The sequence below is a fragment of the Ascaphus truei genome, chromosome 4, assembly GCF_040206685.1.
Source record: "Ascaphus truei isolate aAscTru1 chromosome 4, aAscTru1.hap1, whole genome shotgun sequence".
Lineage (NCBI taxonomy): Eukaryota > Metazoa > Chordata > Amphibia > Anura > Ascaphidae > Ascaphus > Ascaphus truei.
Window position 1 is genome coordinate 53,507,864 of NC_134486.1, and position 27,019 is coordinate 53,534,882.

Consider the following 27,019-nt stretch of genomic DNA (forward strand, 5'->3'; position numbering starts at 1 on the left):
CCTTCCCCCCCCAAAAAGGACTTTAGACTAAACTAGAACCAAAACACCGGGTCAAGTGAACATCTCAAATGAAAAGAATAGAGCAGTTTGATATTAACATCAGCGTGACTGAGATAAATTAAGAATAAACAACAAAGAAATATTTAGACCATCGACTATCCCCCTGAATCAGCGCACAGCAGGGAACACACAGCTGCGGGGCAGATGAAACACACAAGCTGAAGATGGTATAAGAGAAATATTCACATTGCAGTTTTCACGACATATCAGATGATCAACTTTCTCCACAAAAGGTTTACTTCCTTGTGGATTATCGCACCACCTTAAAATGAAATAAAAGCTTCGTTCGAACTTAAAAACAGATTAGAACCTAAAAAGTGTGGGAATCGTTCAATCTCCTTCCCTTGAAAAGTGCATTTCTTGAAGCCAGATGGAAAGGGAAGGTCAACAATTGAAAACAGAAACCTAATAAATCCATGATATTTCCAAATGAAATGCTTGTGGTAAATTAATTTCTTGTAAACACTGTGCTTATGTCTGCTGAATAATCCCAGATGGTGTTCTAGCTTTCATGGTTAAAATATGAAAACTAGTTTAAAAATTTTTATTTATTTTTTTAAGAATGTCATTTTCTATCATCCTAGTAAAAGAGAATTGGGAGAGGGGGGGTGGGGGGGAAGGCCGCTTGGCTCTCAAATCATAACATTGTTCTGGAAAATGCCAGCGGCCTGGTGACCAATAAACAAATGTGTCAAAAAATACAGTAAATTGTTTATGTATTTAAACATAAATGTACAACAAAAAAAAATATTGTAGAGATACGCCATCATTCCCAGGCCTTGCAAAGCATCAAACAATGGTCAATGTTTTGGTCTGCGACTACACCTTTATGAAAACAAGGATCCAGGTGCAAACTGAAACATCACTCAGGCATTGCTCCATTGTTCTGGGATTTTCCTGCTCTTCCAGCAGTATGTAGAGAGTTTTGCAAGGATTTCCTATACTTCTTCCCCAGCTTCTTTCAAGATTCCAGTTTTAATTCCATCTTCCCCAGGGGGCCTTTCCTCTCTTCATTGATTTTATTACCTTTGCCACTTGTTCGGGAAGGACGGATGTGGTTTTCTTCGCCTTCATTTGCTGGATTGTGCCCCGTTTAATCGGGGTTTTTTCGCACAATATGTAGAAGTCCTCAATGTTCTTTATAAGTGCACAGTCTTGTTCATCCATCTGGTTTGAGTGGAATGGTTTCCCTTTTCCTAATCTGAAGTCGCTGCTTCGTCGTCTTTAAGCTTTTGTTATCTTCGATAGTCTTCTTCGTCACATACAAATGAAACTCTTACATCTTCAGCGACACGCTTTTGGATTGCCTTGCATAGCTCTGCATATTCAATTCTTGTTCTTGCGTCCTGGCACTGCTTAATTTCTTCAGTAACGGTTTCGTCTCATCTGATGTTTTCCTGTTTTTTTGTTAGCGATTCATCAATTTTTTTTCTCTGCACTATTAACTACAATCTTCTTAATTGTTTATTAAAGTGTCCCCAAGTTCTTAATGTTGATCTAGTGACAAAACAGTTAAGGATTATGCAGTCTTCATTCACGTGCGTCTTTTTAGCTAGGAGATGCTGTGGCGATGCAGGTTCACACGCGGAACAAGAGACAGTCCTGTCGGCGAACATTTCTCTGACTCTGGCCATAAGATGAACGATCTGAGAGTTGCCATACTCAAAGGTAATCTTAAAAGACCGAAAGAGAGACGGTTGCATGAATACAAATTTATGCAACTGTTCGGGACACTTAACGGTGGCCTAAACAGAGATCGAAATTTTATGAGTCATTACTGACACAAGTGAACTCTCTTCCCATGAGCGCTAAAGGCCATGTCTGTACATACTGTGCTATATGTATGCACACACAGCTGTCTCTTACACGTACTAATACTCCTTGTTTTTCCATTACTATACACCAATAGGGACCACATAGTATCCACACACACTTTTAGTTATGCTACTATCTCTCACATTTCCACACCTACCCACACCATTTATATTAACTCCCACTCCACACACCCCTTTTGTAAAGAACTGTATACACTATGGACTCTCCATTCATTTATATTCACACAGATACACACACACTCTTACATCACTTACTTTCAGGAACCATTTAACACCTCTAGCCATAAATCTCATCCACACCGGGGGAAGGACAAGCACAGATAACATTCCAAGAGACACTGTTTTTAAGTATTCCCTTTGCTTGCTTCATTCATTGTAACATCGCCGGAAGAAGAGATCAGTGTATCTCGAAAGCTCGCACAAATAAAAGCATTTCGTTAGCCACAGAACGGTATCATCTATTTATTTTTTGATTATTGAAGCTCGGCTAACACGGTACTGATACCTCTACATATACATATACATATATATATATATATATATATATATATATATATATATATATATATATATAATTTTATAATGAAGAATAAGCAATACGATACCGTTTGGAAACGAAATCAGCAGGCAGCACTCCAAAACTGAACAAACAAGTCTATTGAAAAAATAAACACAAAACCAACGTTTCGGTCCACGAATGGGACCTTTGTCAAGGTGGTGCAAAATGATCTTCGAGGTACTCCGGTTTCTAGCCTCTGCTCCGCGTTGTTCCAATACATTTTCTGATTTCATCCTGGCATCTTACTTTTAGTAATCACCTTGGTCTTATAATCTCTCTTGAATCCAGTCAAGAACCATCTTTGTCCAACAATGATAATTTCTTCTTGTGATGTGTGTGGCCCACAGCCATTTTAATTTCTTCGCCCTTGTGATGACAGACGTTGGAATACATCTCTCCATACTTCTTTGCGTTATCTGAAGCTTCTGAATGATCTTTGCATTTAGGTTCCAAGTTACACATTCATATGTGAGCACGGGCAGAATACACTGGTTGAAAACTTTTCTCTGAATGCATTGTGGAAGGTTCTCTTTAAATCTTTTCTTGTTTCTTCCAAATGCGCTCAATCCCATCTTCCTACTCCTTTTGATATCATTCAGAAATATTCCCACCCATCGGTATTTGCTGGCCAAGGTACACAGTCTCCAACTTCTTCTAGTTCTATGCCATTTATTTTTATCTTTGCAGACTTAACAAATTTGTTGACCATCCCTTTGGTCTTGCCGAGACTCATACAGTGTGGAAGACCATATTCCGCGAGTTCCTCCATTTGCTGCTGGAGGTCTTCTGAACTTGTGGCAAAAATAACATCATCTGCAAATCAAAAGGTGACTCAAATATTCACCGTTGATTTTGATTCCGTTTTCTTCCTAATCTAAAGTCTTCAACAATTGTTCAAGTATGGCTCTGAAAAACTTTGGTGGCATGGTGTCTGTCTCTGCCGTTTTGAGGAAAACGGGGGGGAGGGGTGGGGGGTGAGGAAGAGGGGGAAGAGTCACTTTGTGGCAGCGATGAGGATTTGAGGAAAGGATAGATTTGTGTGTGTATAATATATAAAAATACGGCATATGTAAAGGATATTTATACTTAGATTGTATTAGATATATTTGATTATTATTAATTTTTACATGCCTATAAAAAAATTAGTGCTTATTTTCAAACGGTCCGTTAAAACGCTTCTCAAATAAGAAGTTTCACATTTTTAGCTGTTTGGCCAACAATAGAATCAGAATTCTTATACAAAAAATAAAAATAAAGGACAAAGGAAAAGAGAAAAGCAAAGAAAATGACTAACAATTTGCCTGTAGATACAAAGCTGAAAAAAAAAAAAGAAGAAAAAGTGTAAGCAAGAAAGTGGTAGGACCCTTGGGGCGCGGGAGGGGCCACAGTACCAGAATGTCCGTGCCCCTCGAGATCACGTGATTGTGGCATTACCGATTAAGGAACAAAAGCGGAGCTCTCTTCCACGCCACAGCTGGCCAGACAGCACTCAGTGCTCTCACAGGAGCGCAGAACGCCATCTCCCCTAGAGAGACATAAAACGTAACATGAGTCTAGCGCAGCGTTTCCCAAATGGTGGGTCGCGACCCGGCACCGGGCCACGGCACCAAAATTGCCGGGTCGCAGCGAGGCTGGCCACGCGGTGTCTCCCGTCCCCCCCGCTCAAGTTAAAAAAAAATGGCGGCGATTCCCCCCGCGGTCCCGCGAGCTTGCGCAGGGCAAGCAGGGCCCGCTCCCTTCCTCCCCCCCCCCCACTCCCAACGTGGGACGGAGGAGGAAGTACCAGCTCCTCTGCGGCCCGCACGCTACATGGGGGAGGGTGGAAGTACAAGCTCCTACTGCGGCCCGCTTCCCCCCGCGGCCAGCTCCCGAGCTCACCTCCCGTGGCACCCCCTCCTGAGCCCACCTCCCGTGCCCCCAAGCCCACCTCGTCCCGCAGGGGATATCGGGGCGGCAGCAGGGGAAAGCGTCCGGCGGCAAGGTAAGTCACCCCACCCAGTCACTGCCTCCCACCCAAGTGTCCCTGGCCCCCTCCCACCCACCCAAGTGTCCCTGGCCCCATCCCACCCACCCAAGTGTCCCTGGCCCCCACCCACCCACCCAAGTGTCCCTGGCCCCCACCCACCCGTCCCTGGCCCCCACCCACCCACCCAAGTGTCCCTGGCCCCCTCCCTCCCACCCAAGTGTCCCTGGCCCCCTCCCACCCACCCAAGTGTCCCTGGCCCCCTCCCACCCACCCAAGTGTCCCTGGCCCCCTCCCACCCACCCAAGTGTCCCTGGCCCCCTCCCTCCCACCCAAGTGTCCCTGGCCCCCTCCCTCCCACCCAAGTGTCCCTGGCTCTATCCCTCCCACCCAAGTGTCCCTGGCTCTCTCCCTCCCACCCAAGTGTCCCTGGCTCCCTCCCACCCACCCAAGTGTCCCTGGCCCCCTCCCTCCCACCCACCCAAGTGTCCCTGGCCCCCTCCCTCCCACCCACCCAAGTGTCCCTGGCCCCCTCCCTCCCACCCACGTGTCCCTGGCCCCCTCCCTCCCACCCACCCAAGTGTCCCTGGCCCCCTAAAGTGTCCCTGGCCCCCTCCCTCCCACCCACCCAAGTGTCCCTGGCCCCCTCCCTCCCACCCACCCAAGTGTCCCTGGCCCCCTACCTCCCACCCACCCAAGTGTCCCTGGCCCCCTCCCTCCCACCCACCCAAGTGTCCCTGGCCCCCTCTCCCTCCCACCCACCCAAGTGTCGCTGGCCCCCTCCCTCCCACCCACCCAAGTGTCCCTGGCCCCCTCCCTCCCACCCACCCACCCAAGTGCCCCTGGCCCCCTCCCTCACACCCACCCAAGTGTCCCCAGCAACGTGTCCCTCCCTCCAGTCACTCAAATCCGTCGTTGCCTGTAATTCACTGTTTGTGTCTGTGTGCGTATAGGGGAGAGCGAGTGTGTGTGTGTGTGTATCTGTATCAGTGTGTGTGTGTGTGTGTGTCTGTGTGTGAATCAGTGTCTGTGTGTATCAGTATCAGTGTAAGTGTGTGTGTATCAGTGTCTGTGTGTGTGTGTGTGTGTGTGTCTCTGTGTGTAGCAGTGTCTCTGTGTGTAGCAGTGTCTCTGTGTGTGTAGCAGTGTCTCTGTGTGTGTAGCAGTGTCTCTGTGTGTGTAGCAGTGTCTCTGTGTGTGTAGCAGTGTCTCTGTGTGTGTAGCAGTGTGTGTGTGTGTGTGTAGCAGTGTCTGTGTGGCTGCGTGTGTGTCAGTGGCTGGGTGTGTGTGTCAGTGGCTGGGTGTGTGTGTCAGTGGCTGCATGTGTGTGTGTGTATCAGTGTGTGTGTGTCAGTGGCTGCGTGTGTCAGTGGCTGTGTATGTGTGTGTATCAGCGGCTGTGTGTGTGTGTGTGTGTGTGTGTGTGTATATCAGTGGCTGTGTGTGTGTCTGTGCAGGCCCTATAGGCGATAAAATTTTTAGTGGGTCACGAAAAAGAAGTTAAAAAATAACCGGGTCACGGAAAAAAAAGTTTGGGAAACCCTGGTGTAGCGGTTACGTCATGGGGCGCTTGGAGTGCCAGACCCAGGATGTAATACCTACGTTAGGAGGCACCAAAGGGGTTAAAAAAAAATGCGAATAGTGTTTGGATAACAAAGTTTCAACAACTGTGTAAAATATTGGTTATTTTTCTCAGGCATCAAACACCTACATTAAAACCCATCAAACATACCACCACAATAATCTCACTTGGAGACTCAATCCAACAAGCATCTTTGGATTAAGTGACAATAAAATGGAGGCATGGTCACGCTTGTCAAAGTAGAGGCATTACATTGAAGTTACAGCACACGCCGCTTCCTTTTGGCCGCCACAGTGAGAGTGACCCAAGAGCCACATGGTATCTCCCGGATAAGCATTAGCATGTCTCTGAGAAAATGACTTATAAATCTCCCAGAGTTTAACTCCTGAGAACACAAGGCTGCAGGCGATGGAAAATTCCTAAAGAAAAAAAACATTCAAGCCGCGATCTCCCGAAACAATAAAAATGAAGTCATAACATAACCTGAGGGATTATGTGGTACGGATTTCTTTTGCAGAGTTTTCATGCGTTTACCATGGTAACCTGCGTTATCTTAATAAGTGTGCATGGCAGCGTCTGCGTTCCTCTCCCAGTCAGACACATTTTCACAAACGGAGATCTCCACAACTCGGCTACAGAAATTAAAAAAAGATGCATTTGCTAAAAACAGCAGCAAAATATTGTGCAATGGTAAAAACAAGAGGCCATTTTTTTTTATGGTGAGTAGAGTGGATTTCAGCTTTCACTAAATACTGTATTTGTTTAATGGCCTTCCTCTGAACAGCACAATAACAAATCCCACGGAGAATACAATACATATTGCTTTTGTTAGTGGCTGTTGAGGGGCTCATACCAAAGGAAATAATGCTTGAGCAATTCCAAAGTCCCAATGACCGAGTTCGGGGTAGCTCTACGAAAGCAGCTAATGACTGCCATTTGTATGAGGCCTCAACAAATATTATATATCAACATTTCCCTCGCCCCCCCCCCTCAACCCAAAATGAAGAAACCACATGCATGATTTCTAGATGATGTGTGATCACGATGAAACAAAATGTATGAGCAACTCAAAATAACCAAGCTTAGGGACTGCATTTGGAATCCTTGCAATGGTAAGAGAGCCTGAACATATTGTAACACACTGACTGGGCCAGGACTGCGTGAACTGGATGGGAAGCAGGGAGCTGGTAAACTAGAAACCGCCTTCATGTAACCTCAGGAAATTGACCTCACTGTTCCTCCAACGCAGCTCATTTAATAGAAGCTCTTTAGACCAAAAGCTGCCATTTGTTTTGTTCTACTATATAAAACGACTCTACACACAGATCCCACCGCTGGTCATTCTGGCAGCAAACCAGCAAGAGATAACTTGTGTACCTGTTCCACGGTTATCAGTCCCCGAGGTGAGTCAGGCTCGGTCTGGAGAGGAAGCCGCTGACACAGCATTCCCAGAAGCAGCGAGACCTCCTTCATGCTCCGCCAGCAGCACACCAGCACCATCTGAGCGGTGACGCTGCAGGAAGTCCCCTCTGTCACTGCGAAAACACACCAGAGACCATCAATCAAAGGAACGAAGGGGGAGCAAAAAACGGTATATGCTGTGTGTATTTATTTATATCATGTAGCCCGTATATATTTTAGCTTATCATGGACTCACAGAAAATGTTAAATGAAAAACGAAAGGCAAATCTGCACCAAACACAACGAATAAGCATTTGGGGGAGAAAAAAAACATCTCTCTAAAAAGAACATTGCGGCCTGTCTGAAGGTTGCTAAAATAGCCCAAGCATGGTGCTGGGAGTGTGATGGTTTGGGGAGCTTTGCTGCCCGAGGACCTGGACAGCTTGCCATCATTGATACAACCATGAATTCTGTATTCTATCAGAAGAGAATCTAGAAGAGAATGTCAGGCCATCAGTCCATGACCTAAAGCTGAACTGAAAGTGGGTCATGAGCTGAAGCAGTTCTGTAAGCAGGAATGGGCCAAAACTCCTCAAACCGATGGGAGACACTGACCAGCAGTTACAGGAAACACTTAGTTGAATTCATTGCTGCTCAATGGGGGCGCCACCGTGTACTGAATCTAAAGGGTCACATACTTTTTCACATATAAATGTTGAAATGTTGAATAATTTGTGGATAAATAACGGTTGAAAAACTATCATTTTTGTGTCATTTGTTTGATCAGGTTATCTTTAGCTATATTTATTATTAGGACTTAGATGAAGATCTAATAACATTTTAGGTTTGAAATATGTGATGGTCCTAAGGGGTTCACAACGTTTTTCTCGAGATATATATAGATATATATAGATATATCTATCTAGAGTAGGGGAATAGCTGTCACCCCAAATTCTAAACAACAAAGCGGTTTACTTGACGATCAGACACTTCCACGCCACCGAGGCCCAGGACGGTCCCTTAGCCTTACTCACTAGTGGCAGGAGTGTCATTGAACATATATAATACCAGGATAAACCGGAACACGCCACAACACAGTGAATAATATGACCATTAAATGTATGCTATTAAGAAAGCAATATTTTAATTTAGTAGTATTTTAGATCTATTCATCTGTAAGCAGAAGCTGATAGAAGTGTTTTTAACCAGAATATCTGTAAACATGAATTGTTTAGAAGCAGAAAGAATAAACTACTTGTTTAAAATGAACTAAACCAGTCATTCTTTAGAAAGGAGTGTGTTGTGCAGCAAGCCATCATTTCACTTGCAAGCAATTATTCAGTATTGAACCAAAGAACAAATTAAAACTTGGAAACCGGAGTTTCTCCCTATTATGTACATTAAAACATAATCACTCTGCATTGCTGACCCCTGACCTATAATACAATGCAGTGGTACAGTATGCACGTGTCATGTACATCTCAGAATAATATTATTATGCCTATGGCTTGAATCTAATAAATAGCAGTCCCACAGCTCCACCCAGTGGTCATCAGGTAGTGGTTTTATTAAGCAGAGAGGTGAAACCAAAGGGAGCCACAAGTCGTGTAATAAATTCACAGTGCAGAGCCAGTACCCAAGCTCAGACCATTGAAAGAGCATTCCTTCAAAACTGCTCATAGCAGCAGGCTGAGACCACCTCAACAATCTCTGTGGAACGGATTTGGAAGCAAAAAAGCAACACATTATCTGTACATATATACACACGTTCATGCTTAGAATCTGAATATCTCCACTTTTTCACAGCGCTGTATTGGTCCTTGTGAAAAGTAGCTTTGATGTGGGTTGTGACACCTTTTAGTGGCCCAACAGTGTTTTTCATCAATGAAATTCTAGTGTAGAGAGCTTTTAAACCCTTATTCATTCTGCAAGAGTACTTTTAGGGTTCGAAAAGCTCTGTATTGTATCATTTACCCTCTGAAAAATTGCAATGATAGTCCACTAACAGGAAGTGCAACCCGCATCGAATCTACTGCAAACATTGTGTGATGTTACAGAGACTGGAACGGGCGACAGACATGTTCTGCATATACATCCCAGACTACGAAAAATCACCGCATTTGTATATTTAAAGACTCTGATCCAGCTTAAAACAAACAAACAAAAACCGCTGAAAGGCATTGGCTGTATGTTCAACACAGACAGTTTCCAATGACCTATAAACTTAGTGGACTAATAAAAGGTATTTAATTGCTTTAATTACATGTCATTACTCCCATTACCTTTCATTTCTGCACACAAAGTATTGGATGGCACATTGTCTTCAGGGAGGGGCTGAGAATCTAGGTCATGGTGTTTCTGTAATATTCTTGGCTGGGTGAAGTAATCATTTGTGTCCCGTGGCTGGATCTCATTCAGTATCATGTGCAACTGAGCCGCAGCTTCTAGAAGAGACAAGAGGAGCACAGTCAGCAATGGTGACGCAACAACAGGACCGTCTGAACAGGTTCCGCTTCATCCGAGAATGTATTCTCGTGGTATAAAGCCACGAGGTTAGCATGCGAATCGCATGGCTACATAAGGGAGCAAAACAACAAAAGGAAAAGGAGAGGTACTGTCATCAAAAGAAATGTGAATGTTAAAGACCATGTGATAATCCCAAGATTGCTCGACTGTAAAACTCCTAAAGAAATAATGGGCCAATGTAGCACACACCAGAAGGAGGAGCTGCGACAAGAGGGGGTTTTCATTAGTCTTCAATAGAGTTTCTCTCAAGGGATCTTTATACTTGTATAAGGTCATAAACTAAATCAGAGTGCATTTATAATCCAGGTAAAGAATGGTCCTAAAATGTTATTATTATTTTTTTTTGGGAGTGAGCTTTGAATGAAGTTGAGTGCTGATCCAACCTACAGCATTCACACACACAAGGTTACATTGCTTTATATCCGCATTACGTTATGCACCGTTTCTAGTTTACTTTGCAACCAAAAATACTAAGCACACAGGAGCGTAACATGTTAATACATTATAAAATGCAACACTGTATTTAGAAAAAAAAAAATATGCCGGTCACCAGCAGTTTGTGGGTCTGTTCTAGTTGCATTAGGCCAGGTCCCCGCTGGCTAATGCAGCGCCCACTGTGCAGGACGCTGCAGGGGCAAGAGCCGCCCCACAATGGGGCCGGGCCCGCTGCGAGGGGGGGCGTCGTGCTGCGCCGACAGAAACTCCTGCTCTCAAGAAAATTGAGATCAGGAGTCGCGGTGGAGCTTTAGGCCACGCCCCCGGCGGTTCAGCCAATGAGGGCAAACCTGCTGGGTGATGTCACAGCCCCTCCCCCCCCCCGTCTTTCCCCCTGCAGCTCACTGCAGACCGGGCGACTCGGCTGCACGCGCCGCCAGCCTCGCAGGCGCGCGTGCAGCGCAGGCACTGTGGCCGTACCCTTAGATGCAAACAGTCACAACATGCCACAGTGGTATATGCTTAACATAGATACTAGTGTACGATCACGCAGCATACGACGCCAGAAATTGACCCGATGTGCATGCCTGAGAAAAAGCTCTCGCAAAGCTACCAGCTCTCACCGACCAATGCAAATGTACGAAACAAAATGGGGAAAACTTTCTGAAGCAGAGACTCAAAAGCAAAATCCAAGAGGCAACTGGAGCACACGATCCAGGAACTTGCGATGCAGAAGTAGCCTTCTTACTAGTTTTGCAATATGGAAAATAGCTTTAGCGCTCAAATGCAGGTATATCTCAAAATGATAATAAGCCAGACCACTGTACCAGGGTACTAACAATTGATATAGTACCTATTGTGTCATATAATGGGTACTATCCTCCTGAAGACAGGTGGTGTGTGGTGCAACCCACTCACCATCAGTCTCATTGGCAGGTTCCCCTGAAAAATATGCAAATACTCACATCCTGGTAGGGCAGGCAGGCAGGCTGTGCAGCTACTCAATGCAATACAGGGAAAAGGGAGACCAAAAAGCGCACCAGCACAAACGGAGCAGATCATACACACCATTGCCAAGACACGAGAGCTCTCTTTCACATGGTGGATGAATTCATAACATTTGTCAAGCAATAAACAAGCAGACGTAAGCAGTGTTTTGAAATCAGCAATTTCACTTTAAATCAACAGCTTGTGGATCTTAATTAAAGCTCCAGTCCCACTTAATAGTATATATAGGATTTGCAATAAAAAGGGAAACTCTAATGAATGCAACATGTTATGGTTGGTCTAGGAGCAAACCCTGCAATATCTGACACACATGAGTTTTTCTTTAATAAATCAGTTCTGTAGCATTAGATACTTACTGCATTTTTTTTAATTCAACTTGGTGCCACTTTTAATGAGTTTTAATATACTCGGCATCTTTTGATTGAAATAACAGGTTTTAGCCCACCCGCCCAGCACCGCAAGATCCCTCTAACACTTTCCTGTTTGGGAAAATTTGTTGCCAATGTTCCCCGCAGTTTGAGCTGTAAACTGTACAATACATAATGTTACCTTAGTAACATAAGAATACATTGTAGCTGCCAGGGTACACTGATTAAATTGCGATTCACAATGGGTATAGGCGTATAGCCATGCAAAAGTGCGCCGATTGGCACAAAAATAGCCATGTCCCCACTGAGAAAAACATACGTGTTCCAAACTGGTACCTACAAGTAATTTGGGGGATAGCATTTATTTATTTCATTGTTTTATTCATTTTGTCACGTTCGTGGGCCGATCGCGCAACCTACTACAGCCCTCTATTCTACAACAGCGACATAAAGTTACGTAGCGATCGGTAAGAGCATGGAATGTCGCGACGAAGGTCGGCGACGGGACAAACACGATCATGCGCTACAGTAAGAAGTTTCCAATTGGGTAAAGCATCAGTCCCCAAAAGTTAAAAAAAGATCTGATCGCACAGCGTTCCTTATGACATTCTGATAAAAACATGCCATTTTTATTAGGTTCAGTGAAAACTCACGCTCAGTCTCCGTAGGACAACAGAGGCGAAAAACTCAGACATGTTCTATGGCTTAAGGGCGCAATCCCTCCTAGAACCAAAGCGATTAATTGAGGCCTTTTTTTGCCTCCAACTCCGGCACCTATAAAGCTTAAGAAAAACTATTGTTGCAGTTAGTTTGTAAACATGGTGAGCAGAGACTTGGGAGGGGTTTGATTTCTGGCAACTCCCTTTTGCCCAATACCAGTGTGCTCAGGAAATGCATGCACAGCAGGGGTGTAGCTATTGCCCGGTCAGAGCCTGGCGGCTTGCACTCCTCGGGGGCCTGCTCTCTCCTCCACCCCCCTCCGTAGAGACAAGTGGGGGGAGATGGTATGCAGCGGTGGGCCCCCGGCAAACAGACGGCGGTAGAGGAATCAGCAAGGCAGGGGAGGAGCGCCCTCTAGCAGTCTGACCCGGAAGTCTTTATAACTTCCAGTGTCTGCTGCCCCAGCTCCTCTGATCATCTCCTCCCGCCAAAGGAAGGCATGAGAGAGAGAGCTGGGGGAAGAGGGAGCTGAGGGGAAGAGAGAGAGAGCTATGAAGGGGGTGAGCAGATGAGGGGGAGCTGATGATGATGAGGGGGAGAGTTGGTGAGGGGGGAGCGCTGGTGAGGGGATCGGATGAGGAGAGGGAGAGCTGGTGAGGGGGAGCTGATGAGGATGAGGAGAGGGAGAGCTGGTGAGGGGGAGCTGATGAGGATGAGGAGGGGGAGTGCTGGTGAGGGGGAGCTGATGAGGAGGGGGAGAGCTGGTGAGGGGGAGCTGAGGATGAGGGTGGGAGAACTGGTGTGGGGAGCTGATAAGGATGAGGAGAGGGAGAGCTGGTGAGGGGCAGAGCTGGTGAGGGGGGAGAGCTGGTGAGGGGGGAGAACTGGTGAGGGGGGAGAGCTGGTGAGGGGGAGCAGATGATGATGAGCGGGGGGAAAGCTGGTGAGGGGGAGCGGATGATAGGGGGAAGAGCTGGTGAGGGGGAGCTGATGATGAGCGGGGGGAGAGCTGGTGAGGGGGAGCGGATGATGAGCGGGGGGAGAGCTGGTGAGGGGGAGCGGATGATGAGCGGGGGGAGAGCTGGTGAGGGGGAGCTGATGATGAGCGGGGGGAGAGCTGGTGAGGGGGAGCGGATGATGATGAGCGGGGGGAGAGCTGGTGAGGGGGGAAAGCTGGTGAGGGGGAGCGGATGATGATGAGCGGGGGGAGAGCTGGTGAGGTGGAGCGGATGATGATGAGGGGGGAGAGCTGGTGAGGGGGAGCAGATGATGATGAGGGGGGAGAGCTGGTGAGGGGGAGCTGATGATGATGAGCGGGGGAAGAGCTGGTGAGGGGGAGCGGATGATGAGCGGGGGGAGAGCTGGTGAGTGGGAGTGGATGATGATGAGCGGGGGGAGAGCTGGTGAGGGGGAGCGGTTGATGATGAGCGGGGGGAGAGCTGGTGAGGGGGAGCGGATGATGATGAGCAGGGGGAGAGCTGGTGAGGGGGAGCGGATGATGATGAGCAGGGGGAGAGCTGGTGAGGGGGAGCTGATGATGATGAGCGGGGGAAGAGCTGGTGAGGGGGAGCGGATGATGAGCGGGGGGAGAGCTGGTGAGTGGGAGTGGATGATGATGAGCGGGGGGGGAGCTGGTGAGGGGGAGCGGTTGATGATGAGCGGGGGGAGAGCTGGTGAGGGGGAGCTGATGATGATGAGCGGGGGAAGAGCTGGTGAGGGGGAGATGATGATGAGCGGGGGGAGAGCTGGTGAGGGGGAGCGGATGATGATGAGGGGGGAAAGCTGGTGAGGGGGAGCTGATGATGATGAGGGGGGAGAGCTGGTGAGGGGGAGCTGATGATGAGCGGGGGGAGAGCTGGTGAGGGGGAGCTGATGATGATGAGCGGGGGGAGAGCTGGTGAGGGGGAGCGGATGATGATGAGCGGGGGGAGAGATGGTGAGGGGGAGCTGATAATGATGAGCGGGGGGAGAGATGGTGGGTGGGAGCGGATGATGATGAGCGGGGGGAGAGATGGTGAGGGGGAGCTGATGATGATGAGCGGGGGGAGAGCTGGTGAGGGGGAGCTGATGATGATGAGCGGGGGGAGAGCTGGTGAGGGGGGAAGAGCTAATGATTAGAGAGAGGATCAGGGAGAGGATGGGGGAGGGAGAAAAAAAAATTACATTCAGTATTAATATTAATGGGGCCCTGAAAATTGTTTTGCCCGGCTGCCCGCCCATGTCTAGCTACGCCACTGATGCACAGCCAGAGCCATCTGTGTCTCCCTCGCCCTAATCTGTATTACCTGTCTCATAGGGACAGAGGGATCCAAGGGTAAAGAAGACACAGTGGCATTGAATTTGTAATATATTGCAAAGATAAAGAACATCAAGCAAATAAACAATTGTTAAACATAATTACCGGTGTCTGTGTCCATTGGCATGAGACCTTCTGGGGATGAGCTGTGGACAACCGGAGATACTATAGCAGAGAGCCTGTATGACATCGTGATGAGCTCTGACATCACCTGCCGCCATTCTGTCACCATTGAGAGGTCCCTGGAAGACATGACAACAGTGATAATGAAAATAAGGGCCAGAGCATTTAGTGAAGTTACACATACAGTATAAACGTTTCTCGTAACTTGGCAGCCGCTACTTGGAATTTTCCTCTAACCTTTCTCGAGGGGCTCGCAAATCATTGCTTGCAGGTCGTCCCCCCCCCCATGGTTAATTGAGCTTGACTTATAATGAAGCACAGTGAATTGAAAACACAAGTCAAACCTAATGCCGTTATGTTTAGCATCACTGTACATAAGATCACTTACATCAGGGATAGCAGCTGTAATGCTCCTATAATACAATGCACTCTGCCATACAGTGGGAACGAAGCTGCTGCCTGCAACAAGGATTTCTCAGCCTGGAAGATTTCATCCTCGAGGCTGGCCATCAAGAACCGGACCACTGAAACCAAAACATACTGTGTCTGCTAATGGTAATGTGTACGATTCCTATGATTGATTTGAAATGTGTGGTTAAATACACTGCACTGACAACCAAGTGAAGTCACCATGCCACATAACATCTATGAAACAATTTTTAATCTCAGATTCATTATTAAATAATATATATCTGCTGTAGCGCTGGAAAGACCAGGAGTGCAGAAGAACCGTGTTGGCGCAGAGCTGTCACCAATCGTTCAGTTTCACAAAGTCGCGCCCCACAATGCCTTGCAGTGTTGTGCAAGGCATTGTGGGTGCAGGATTCCGAAAGCAGAGCGGTGACTGAGAGCTGACCTGACCCACCAATGCGGTCTTCACACACGCGGCCTTTGTGAATGCGCATTTCAGATGGGTGATTTTTGAGCAAACCGATTAACTGTTGTGAAATACACAAATCTGCCATTAAATTTCTTAAAATAATAATAATAATTTTAAACCCCCCACTGAAAGTTTAAAAATCCTGGTGAAGTAAAAATGTTAAAAGTTTGATTTCGCCACAACCAATTTTCGTACATTGATTCACTGGTGAAACTGGATCTTTGGGAAAAATAGCCATAACGTACCTTCCAGCACTGGAAGGCTCCTCACTTCCCATGTACTTTAATGAGCTGTAAGGTGCCTTAAGGCCGTACCCTGCTTACCCAGTATGGCCTGTGATAATAATAATGCTGGTTACCATGTCGGATTTTAAACGATGGCTGCACGGCTTAAAACAGAAAACAGGGGGGAAGGAATCCGGAGCAGCAACCAAACGGCAACATCGAAGTGAAGAGCAACCCGCTAGGTCAGGTAAGAAGGCTTAATTTGTACAAAGGGAGAACAGCAATCTCCATGCTACACCGTGTTGGAGATTGCTGTTCTCTTTTTGTACAAATAAAGCCTTCTTACCCGACCTACCGGGTTGCTCTTCACTTCGATATTGCCATTTGGTTGCTGCCCCGGATTCCTTCCCCTTGTTTTCTGTTTGAATTTTGCCGAGATCCAGGAGGCGCTCCACGGACGGAGTGTGGGAGTTCACCTCACTGCTGCAGACACTGTACATACAAAGTCGGTAGGCCCGGCACAGCCGCCACAGTTCGATTCGTCTTACAATGCACTATATGGACTGGGTGGACCTATACAGGAGGTAAGACTCCATTTTGTTTTGCCTCTGAGTCCCCACCTAAGTGCTAGGCGCCCCCGCCACACTTTGATATCTCCCCCCACGGCAGAATACCGTAAAGATAAGACTATGTCAGCGCAATCCCAGGGCGCACTACAGCGCAAACACTTACTGCGTGGCTAAAAAAACGTTCAAAATGATAGTTAATATCAAGAACAAGGACGCTCATTTTATATAGTTATACATTCACTTGGAAGGTGTAGGGAATGGCGTTTGTTAAAACCAACCAGCAAATGTGTTTCTCTCCACAAAACTGGCACAATCCATTGCAAGCGTCCGAGAGCCCGAAAGTCCCTGCTGGCTGTGCAACCAGGCGGAGAGCGCAGCCTGCAGTCCTTCCTGGTGTATCAAGAAGTTCAGCAGATACGAAGCAGTCACACAATCAAAATGCTTTGTACTTGTGCTCAGGTTCATTGCTGCTTGAAGTAAAGCGAAGAGCTTCTCGGAGTCCTAAAAAATAAAGCAATGCTGGTAACAGTGTACATTACAGGGCATTCGGCAGTATCAACAGTGTTATAATTCTGTAGAGCACTCCTGACTGCATTAAATATAAATCATTATTATTGTTTATTTATAAAGCGCCGACATTTCGCAGTGCGGTACAACGGAAGCACAGAGTGGTATAAGTGACATAAATAGAATGAGATACCAAATAGGGACAAACAAGCGGAGACAGATAGAAAATGTAATGAGGCCCTGCTCATGAGAGAGCGCGCACACTAAAAAAACAAACAAGTTTGAACGTAACAATGAGAAAGTTGTGTGGTGTCACAGCGTGGAGGCTAGTGTGTGGAGAACGCGAGACGCAGCGTGGAGACTAGTGCGTGGAGAAGTGGAGTGACAGCATGGAGACTAGTGCGTGGAGTCAGCGTGGATAAGTGGAGTGACAGCATGGAGACTAGTGTGTGGAGTAAGCGTGGATAAGTGGAGTGACAGCGTGGAGACTAGTGTGTGGAGAAAGCGAGTCACAGCTTGGACACTAGTGTGTGGAGAAAACGAGTCACAGCTTGGACACTAGTGTGTGGAGAAAGCGAGTCACAGCTTGGACACTAGTGTGTGGAGAAAGCGAGTCACAGCTTGGACACTAGTGTGTGGAGAAAGCGAGTCACAGCTTGGACACTAGTGTGTGGAGAAAGCGAGTCACAGCTTGGACACTAGTGTGTGGAGAAGTGGAGTGACAGCATGGAGACAAGTGTGTGAAGAAGTGGAGGGACTGCATGGAGACTAGTGCACAGAGAACGAGAGTCCCAGCATGGAGATTAGTGTGTGGAGAACGGCAGTCACAGCGTGGAGTGTGTGGAGAACGGGAGTCACAGCGTGGAGTGTGTGGAGAACGGGAGTCACAGCGTGGAGTGTGTGGAGAACGGGAGTCACAGCGTGGAGTGTGTGGAGAACGGGAGTCACAGCGTGGAGTGTGTGGAGAACGGGAGTCACAGCGTGGAGTGTGTGGAGAACGGGAGTCACAGCGTGGAGTGTGTGGAGAACGGGAGTCACAGCGTGGAGTGTGTGGAGAACGGGAGTCACAGCGTGGAGTGTGTGGAGAACGGGAGTCACAGCGTGGAGTGTGTGGAGAACGGGAGTCACAGCGTGGAGTGTGTGGAGAAGACCACTGAGTGGGAAGCTTATAAAATGAAGTACTGGGCACTTGGGCAACCCAGTTGCAGCCCATCGCCAGATTAAAGCAACCGTTTCAGTCAATGCAATTATCATTTTTTTTTAACAATGGAATAAATGATTTAAAAGCCAGAAGTAAAATCAAGCTACTCAGAGCCATATTTTCCATTACAAATAGAAGCCTCGGCCAAAATGGGCTTTGAAATTCCACATCCCAATTCATGAAAACCTGCTAAACTCTTCCTTTAATGTAGAGCTCACGTGGCAATATATATTGCATTGGATTTGCAACATCGTAATAAATTCATCATTTAAGAAATGTTTAATATTTTTTGAACGGCGTGTTTTAAATGAATAGTTTTTCCTCGTATAATGCTGACAGTATACACTGCGCTATACATTCCATTTTTACAAGCACAAGGCATCTCTGCCCTGTAACGAAGAGGTTACACTCATTTTGTTGCGTCAGACAGGGAGATATGGGGACCGGTTTATTCAATTGAAGGGCATTTTCCTCACCCGCAAGCCTCTCCGTCAGCCAAAAATTAAATGTATAAGATAATACTGCAGTGATCGCAAAGCTACGATGATTTGGGCTGTATTAAAAAGTCAGCACACAAATATTTATCCACAACTTTTTGTTTCTTAATCTGGAATTGAAAACTGATGGAATATGTAATAAAATATATCATATATAATAAGACTTTATACATTTCTATTGAGGACTTACTGCATGGCTGTCAAGCTCCAATGACTTAGATCTTTATAATATATCTAGCTGGAAAGGTTACTGTTCAGCTATGACAAGGTAATCCAATAAACCCATCCCGTCCACCTCCTTGAAGCCTCCTGCGCCTTATACGGCATATCTTTGGCAACCTAGAACAGCCATGATCATCAATGATAATATTTGTAGATAGAACAGAATCTGCTCCATATGCCTATAATTACCTGGAAGCCTAAAACAGATGACGGAAGCTTTCTTAGAAGCTCAAACGCTAGAAGTTTTACTTCCTCAAAGGTGTTACTGAAGCACTCTAGGAGAGCTTGGACATGGTTACTCCTGACTGATTGAGTCAGAGGAAATACAGTCTGAGAGGAGCCTGTGCAAAGAAATCATTAGAAGGAAAGAAAAAACACAGTTGAGTTTCTATTCCATAAAACACAACATTCATTCATTGTTTCCAATACAATTGCGCTGTGATTTCCAAAATCAAAACTCAGCGATTTAACACCCTGGTTATATCAGCGGAAACATGGATCTTTATTTAAAGCACAGAACTTTATTAAAATTAACAATCCTGCCAATTTGTAATATATACAAAAAAAAAAAATATATATATATATATATATATATATATATATATACACAAAAATATAACTAAATATATATACGTGTGTGGTGTGTGGTGTGTGGTGTGTGGTGTGTGGTGTGTGGTGTGTGTGTGGTGTGTGGTGTGTGGTGTGTGTGGTGTGTGGTGTGTGGTGTGTGGTGTGTGTGGTGTGTGGTGTGTGGTGTGTGGTGTGTGTGTGGTGTGTGTGTGTGGTGTGTGTGTGTGGTGTGTGTGGTGTGTGGTGTGTGGTGTGTGGTGTGTGGTGTGTGGTGTGTGGTGTGTGGTGTGTGGTGTGTGGTGTGTGGTGTGTGTGTGTGTGTGTGTGTGTGTGTGTGTGTGTGTGTGTGTGTGTGTGTGTAAAATATACACATACAAAATTTTTACATTAATGGTAGATTATTTTCGACTAATATCTGAACTTGTAATATTTATAACCTTAAATATGGGAAGATTTTAATTTCATTTTATTTAGTAACATATCATACTATATTATATAGCAAACAAAAAAATTAATCTGTATGTCTACAGTATGTGTACATCTACATATATCCAACTCGTAATTGACAGAAGAAATGGAAAGTCTACATTTTTCCTAATACTACTGCAAATCTGTCACACACTTACGCTAACTAAATCTTTCAAGACTCTGAAGGAGAGCTAGAAATGGTACTGGCAGACTTTGCTGAGCTCCAATACTGCCTCACCTTCTTCAACTGGAAAAATTTCAGCAATGGATCCCAACATTGTTAAGGCTGAAAACCTGGTTGGATGCGAGGAACCAGCAAAGAGAGAACCAAACAGGTCGTCTGCTATAGAGGCCATGAAATCCTGCAACATGAAGGAAAGAATGGATACATCTGAGAATAGGTCTGTGCGTGTAGTAGGGCAATTCATTTTCTGTGACAGGTGGACAGAACATGACTGCGTTATTATAGATCAGAGGTGGCCCACTCCAGTCCTCAAGGTTCACCAAGGGGTCAGGTTTTAAGGACATCGCTGCTTCAGCATTAGTGGCTCAGTCAGAATGACTGAGCTACTGATTGAACCACATTGTGCTGAAGCAGGGATATCCCCAATACCTGGCCTGCTGGTTGTCCTTGAGGACTGGAGTTGGCCATTCCTCGTCTAGACACAGGAATCCCCACACACTCTGCAGCACTTATAACTACCCATATGTCTCTGCCAATATCAAAACAGCTGCACAGTGAAGTGTAGATTGTCCAACACAGCTATGCCATGTTTGCATACAACCATAAATAAGGTATGTGCTTGTTGTCTTGCCCTTCACACACCAGAAAGTGAGAGGTCTATCAACAGACACTCGTGGCAAAAGAAAATTCTATGAGCAGCTAACAGGTTATTTGAAAATGCTGAGTATATAACCTTACTCCTGTTTGAGTGCTCTCTCTAAATAATGATTGATATCACTTGAAAGCACCAGAGGTGCAGGTGGCTGTGATCACAGATCAGTGCTTACTCGATACTGCTGTAGAGCTGTAGAAGGATCCCACACAGATTCTGTTTCTTCCGGACGCCTTAGTTTTTTGCTCTGTTGAAGTTTGTAGAGAACTTGGGAGCTTTCCTGTATTCGGCAAAACAACTAGAAACAAAAAAAAGTAGGACAGCATCTTAAATATACTTATCTAGTTCAACTTTGTACTAGTCTTAAAAAATATTTAGTACTGACAGATCTTTTACCTTTATGGAATGGAAACATCTTAAAGCCTCCCATTGCCAAAAGGGTTTAAAAATGAGCTGAAATGCTCAATCACACCAGCAACGAGAGGTGCAGATGACAATAGGACACATGGGCAACGTACCTTCCTGATTAAGTAACACATCTGCTGCCTCACAGAAGGAGACTGGCAGTTCAAGTTGTACTTCAGACAGAACTGGACCAGATGCATCTCATCCAACGAGACCACTTCTGTGCTCCAATGGCTGTCACAGAGCAGACCCAGAGCATCCAGACGAACCTGGGGAAATAGAAAGGACATATAATACACGTCATGCAGTGTTTAAGTTGCTGTGCTTAAAAAAAAAGGACAAGAAACAAAAACATTATTGCTGTGTCCTATAGCGAAAGGAAGATATTATTTACATTTCTATTTTTTTTTTAGGTATCTTTGCTTCAATTGGACATATCACTATTATTTTGCTCTACAAACAAAAGAGAGTTGCAACAATGAATGCTTTTTTCTTTATTATTATTAATAATAATAATAATATTATAATAGGAGTGGTGGTATTTGTACATACAAAGTACTACCCCGAGAACAAAGCGCACTTCACTTAGGCCAGGAGTGGGCGACTCCAGTCCTCACGGGCCACCAACAGGTCAGGTTTCCAGGATATCTCTGATTCAGCACAGGTGGCTCAATCAGTGGCTCAGTCAAAGACTGCCCCACCTGTGCTGAAGCAGGGATATCCTGAAAACCTGACCAGTTGGTAGCCCTTGAGGACCGGAGTTGGCCACTCCTGATTTAGGCAATGCACGTGTCAACAGACCATAATACTCCGTAACACTACAAGTTGGCTAAATAATGTAAGGTTCCCCACGTTTCCACGCTGGCTTGGTTGGTAAATGAAGGAAATAGGGAGCACAGTTTGGCGAGATATTCCTCTTAAGGAAATGCAGAGAACACAAAATCACCAGCTCGCTGACTAAGCCACAGCTACTCAAAACAATGAAACACACACACAGTGACACACACACAGTGACACACACACAGTGACACACACACAGTGACACACACACAGTGACACACACACAGTGACACACACAGTGACACACACAGTGACACACACACAGTGACACACACACAGTGACACACACAGTGTCACACACACAGTGACACACACACAGTGACACACACACAGTGACACACACACAGTGACACACACACAGTGACACACACACAGTGACACACACACAGTGACACACACACAGTGACACACACAGTGTCACACACACAGTGACACACACAGTGACACACACAGTGACACACACACAGTGACACACACACAGTGACACACACACAGTGACACACACACAGTGACACACACAGTGTCACACACACAGTGACACACACACAGTGACACACACACAGTGACACACACACAGTGACACACAAAGTGACACACACACAGTGACACACACTTCAAGATCATCGGAAGAGAAAAAGGAAGACAAACAGGCACATCCGCTGTGCCATATGTAAGCGGATTATTTGTAACGCTTCCTACATTTGGCCCAGATTTTTAACCCTTTGGGTGCCCCAAGACATAGGTATTATCACTTGCGTCCTGCGCGGCAAGCGATCTGCACTGCAGGGAAATGGAAGAGGACGGCTGATCTTTCGTTTCGGGGTAAAAAGGACACCGCGACCACGTGGTCACCGTTTGCCAAACACTCTAGCACGCTGCGGCCCCTTCGGCACCCAAGGGGTTAAAGTCCCCATCCCTTTTTTTCCGCTCTAGATATTGCACTCCCTGAATCACAGTATGTGACCCTGATGATGGTCCCCCAAAGAGACTAAGACACTGAACTTTCGCTGCATAAGAATGACTTATTTTACATGAGATTTCTGGCCGTTTTCCTTGGTTCACATTACAATTATTTTCCATCCAATGCTGGTGGAGGCCGTCTCTTGCAGCGTCAATTGTCTCCTATTAAGTTCCAAGCGCAATACAACATCAAGAACTACACACACTCTTATCTGAAATACGGAACCTGATAACAATGTGTCACTTTGTGATGTTACAGGTCTTGCTTCACAACAACATTAGGATGTTACCACTGGGCAAAGTGACAAAAGAAGCTACTGTATGGTACGGTGCTCGGACTGAAGGAACTCAACTATTTAAAAAAAGCTAAGCTCTTTGTAAAACCCTATGTAAGAGTTGTAGACACATACACACGGTCAAAGAAATCTGATTAAAAAAAAAAAACACAAGTTAAGTGCAGGTTTAAGGTGTGGTGATGCGGCTTGTTCAATCCTAACAACACATACTGTACTACCTCAGCTCCCTTACCTGATCGTGCCGGTGGACTAGACCGTGCTGTATTGAGGCGGCAGAGACCTTTCCACTCCACACATGATTTTCAGTAAATTTAAGGTGCCCATGAGCTCTAGCTGTTCTCAAACATGCCATCAGAGCTCCAAGAGCACCGCGATTTTCACCACATCCTAAAAAATAGAAAACAAATGTAGATGGGGGGAAAAAAAAAGGTTTTTCAAACTAGAAAGGGTATGGGAGTTGTTACAAAGTGACAATGTTTACCTATCTAACACCTTCTCCAACAGTTTTACCATTTGCATCATAATATAGCACGTGTTTAAAAGCTTTTAAATCTAGATTTAAGAAAAAAATAAATAAAACTTTGGGAAGCCGTGTACAAGAACAAAAAACAACGGCTACTTGAACCCAATTCCAAGAAATAAACCCCACTTACCGACATTTGTAGCAGCAGAGGTCTGAAGAATCTCTATCATGTACTTCAAGCTTTCAGGGCTGCATTTCAGTAATTTAGGCAAATGGTAATCAATGATGTAAACGGTTTGGCTTATTTGCCCTTCGCACAGTCTTAACAGAAGAGGAGACACCCACGTGTCATGCCAACGATCAATCCAGGAGTGGGCTCCAGACCTTGACATTAGCTGGATCTTGTGGTTCACAAACATGGCTTCCAAGAGGTTACTTGCATAGGGAGCAAAAGACTGGTCCCCCATAACATCCAAGATTTGCGCTGGGATTGTCTGATCCACTGCCAAAATCCGCTCAGCTCCCACAGATTCAACAAGACACGCAAGCGAGGCATACTTCCCCTTTGAGTGCCACTCTAAATGTAATAAATTCCGTGTGAGTTCTGAAAGAAAGGGGTCCACATCTTCGTCGGATATAAAAACAGCCACCCGATGAATCTGGAGGAGGTTCTTGAAGATTACTTTGGACTGATGTCGGACAGCATCTAAAGGATGCTCCCAGTGTATGTACACATATTCCAGAAGTTTGCCCAGGACACTTGAACTGCCATTCAAACTGTCTCGTAGGTTTGTGGAACATGAGCTGAGAACATCCAGGGCTGATGTAGTCCATAACGCTAAAATTCTTGACAGTAACATGGCCGTGCATGACTCTTTCAGGCTAGAACAACAAAATACACCATTAAAACATTTTGCACAAAAAAATATTATATTTATTTTTTACAGAAGACAATTACTAGATTTTGAGTGCAGAACTTACAGTCATGCGATTGTGAATTTACTTATCACCACATTGCCCACCCTGTTTTAACCTGAGCTAATTCTTCACCTTAGTTGCCTTTACCCTTAATTTGGTAGAAACATTCCCCATTTCTATGTTTTGTGATGTCCGAATACGTGGCCGATGATACCCCCAGGACAGATAACCCCCCCAGGCATCTTGTCATAAAAATGTGTAATACAGAAAAATGTCCAAGCACTGTACGCTGAAAAACGATGCTACACTTTAATTATGATACACTGCTGTCTGTGTCAAGGCCTTTCTATCACATGGGATGTAATAACAAAAATTGAACCTGTTTTCTCAGTCTGAACCACTAGGACGAGCTATATTCTGCACCCTCAGCTCGATCACTGCGGGTACATGTGAATGAACTACTAAAATGCATTTATGCGTGTAAACTGCAGAGAACATGGCTATATGGTGACGCCTGAATTATAACAGCGAAGCGTTTCCGGATACAGGTGACATGAAAAGGTGCTACATGTATCTGTGGATTTTTATTCCTTGATAAAGGACCTCTACGGTCCGAAACGCGTAGGAGCTTTTGTCTCACCCTTTGGTGTTGCTGAATAAATAGAGTTTTATATTTTTCCACCACCTGGCTCCCTGGCAGTGCACTGTTTTTGCTCTCTTCTTCTCTTGCTGGACAATTACTTACAGATTGCACGCCATTTGGATGGACCATGCAGGATTATGAAGGACAGATGGAGTGGGTAAGATTTATTTATGATTTATAATTGTGATTTCTATGGATGAGTACCGTTATTAGCACTGTTGTGTCTCCAATGAGGTCATACTAGAGTGCCCTAGGGCATCCTAGCTTGTCACCTTCAGGAGACGGGTGTGTTGGTGACTCACATATCACATTATACCCACTCCGCTATTCACTCTGTCCGTCAGTCCTGATTAATTATTATGGACATTTATGTTGGAAGTTCCACCAACTTTGGAGAACCCATTTCACCCCATACCACCCTGTTTTAACCTGAGCTAATTCATTAAACCTGAGTTTATTTTGCTATATTTTAATAGGTAGTTTCTACTTTCTTTATGGCAAGACATGACTCTCGTGGTATAATGGGTACAAATTAAGTTTCCTGCATTTATTAGCTCGAATATTTAGAAATCATTCAGCAGTACAATTTAAGGGTACATTCTATTGCCCAATAAGAATAAAACCATGTTAATAAAAATACAATAGAGATGAAAACAAAGCAGCGTAAAACCAAAAATAAATCAGTTTATATTAAAAACACAAATAATGGGGGACCGAGTGGGCGATGCAAAGTATTGCATTCCATTTATGAAGTAACGTACTGCACATTTAATAGTTATATTCTCTGAATATCTCCCCCCCACCAACGCTGTCTAAATGCCAGGGGTGATGTTCACCATCTTCTCATTGCTGTGACCACAAGCTGTGACGGGTAATGGTATAATGCTCTCTTACCGAGAATTTACTTCTGGAACAAGCTCGCTATTGACTTGAGATTTGTACACAAAATACATGGGTGTATACGAATAATTTATCCGACAAAATGTCAAGAAGCCGTTCCCGTTACTTTGTGTATAAACAGTCACACAACGCCCTCGATTAGAATTTGCTCTCTTCTTTCCCCAATTAAAATAAAACGTTAAATATGCCAGTACTTTACCGCAAACTGAGAGACAGCAAAACCGATAAGAGGTCAAGGAGCAGTTTCTCTCCACCAAGGCCCATGCCGCCATCCTTCCACTCCAGCATGGCCAGAGCTCCCTGGCACAGGAGGAGAACTGCCGCGTCAGGCAGATCTTTGCAAAGGCGCCCACAGCAGCTCACAAACCAGTCTGGTACGGCAGCTTGGTCCAACGAACGGAGAATCAGGTCACTAACCTGTAAGGACAGAGTTCTGGTCACCACAATAATACTGTGCAATGCCAAAGTGCGGGGAAACAGTTTCAGGCGAGGACAGTCCTGCTTGTGCAAGCAACACAACATAGACAAACAATTTCTTCAAAGCGCACGTCTCCTGTAAGACAGAGATACAAAGTAGAGCTCTACTCACAAGTTCATAATGAAGTTCTCCATTTAGTGTGACAGTCGAGAACAGCGGAAAGACAACGTTTCAGGTCCCGTATGGACCTTTCATCAGATGAAATGCCCATATGGGACCTGAAACGTTGTATTTCCACTGTTCTCGACTGTCACATTAAATGGAGAACTTCATTATGAACTTGTGAGTAGAGCTCTACTTTGTATCTCTGTCTTACAGGAGACGTG

General features: G+C 45.4%; 1 protein-coding gene across 6 annotated transcripts in view; it reads right to left on the bottom strand.

Moving 5' to 3' along the window:
* Nucleotides 1–27,019, bottom strand: part of THADA (THADA armadillo repeat containing) — a 438,996-nt gene that overhangs the window by 391,018 nt on the left and 20,959 nt on the right. For all 6 annotated transcript variants that reach the window (XR_012800897.1, XM_075595760.1, XM_075595761.1 and 3 more), the window contains exons 10-21: nt 26,415–26,632; nt 23,945–24,636; nt 23,524–23,678; nt 21,309–21,464; nt 20,966–21,088; nt 20,193–20,316; nt 19,106–19,257; nt 16,768–16,990; nt 15,205–15,340; nt 14,799–14,935; nt 9,683–9,844; nt 7,377–7,534 (exon numbers count right to left, since the gene is read on the bottom strand). Coding sequence is in view for 5 of the 6 variants with exons in the window: in XM_075595760.1 (XP_075451875.1) it covers nt 7,377–7,534; nt 9,683–9,844; nt 14,799–14,935; nt 15,205–15,340; nt 16,768–16,990; nt 19,106–19,257; nt 20,193–20,316; nt 20,966–21,088; nt 21,309–21,464; nt 23,524–23,678; nt 23,945–24,636; nt 26,415–26,632 (2,436 nt within the window). In the remaining variant the exon portion in view is untranslated. The remainder of the gene's footprint in view (nt 1–7,376; nt 7,535–9,682; nt 9,845–14,798; nt 14,936–15,204; nt 15,341–16,767; nt 16,991–19,105; nt 19,258–20,192; nt 20,317–20,965; nt 21,089–21,308; nt 21,465–23,523; nt 23,679–23,944; nt 24,637–26,414; nt 26,633–27,019) is intronic.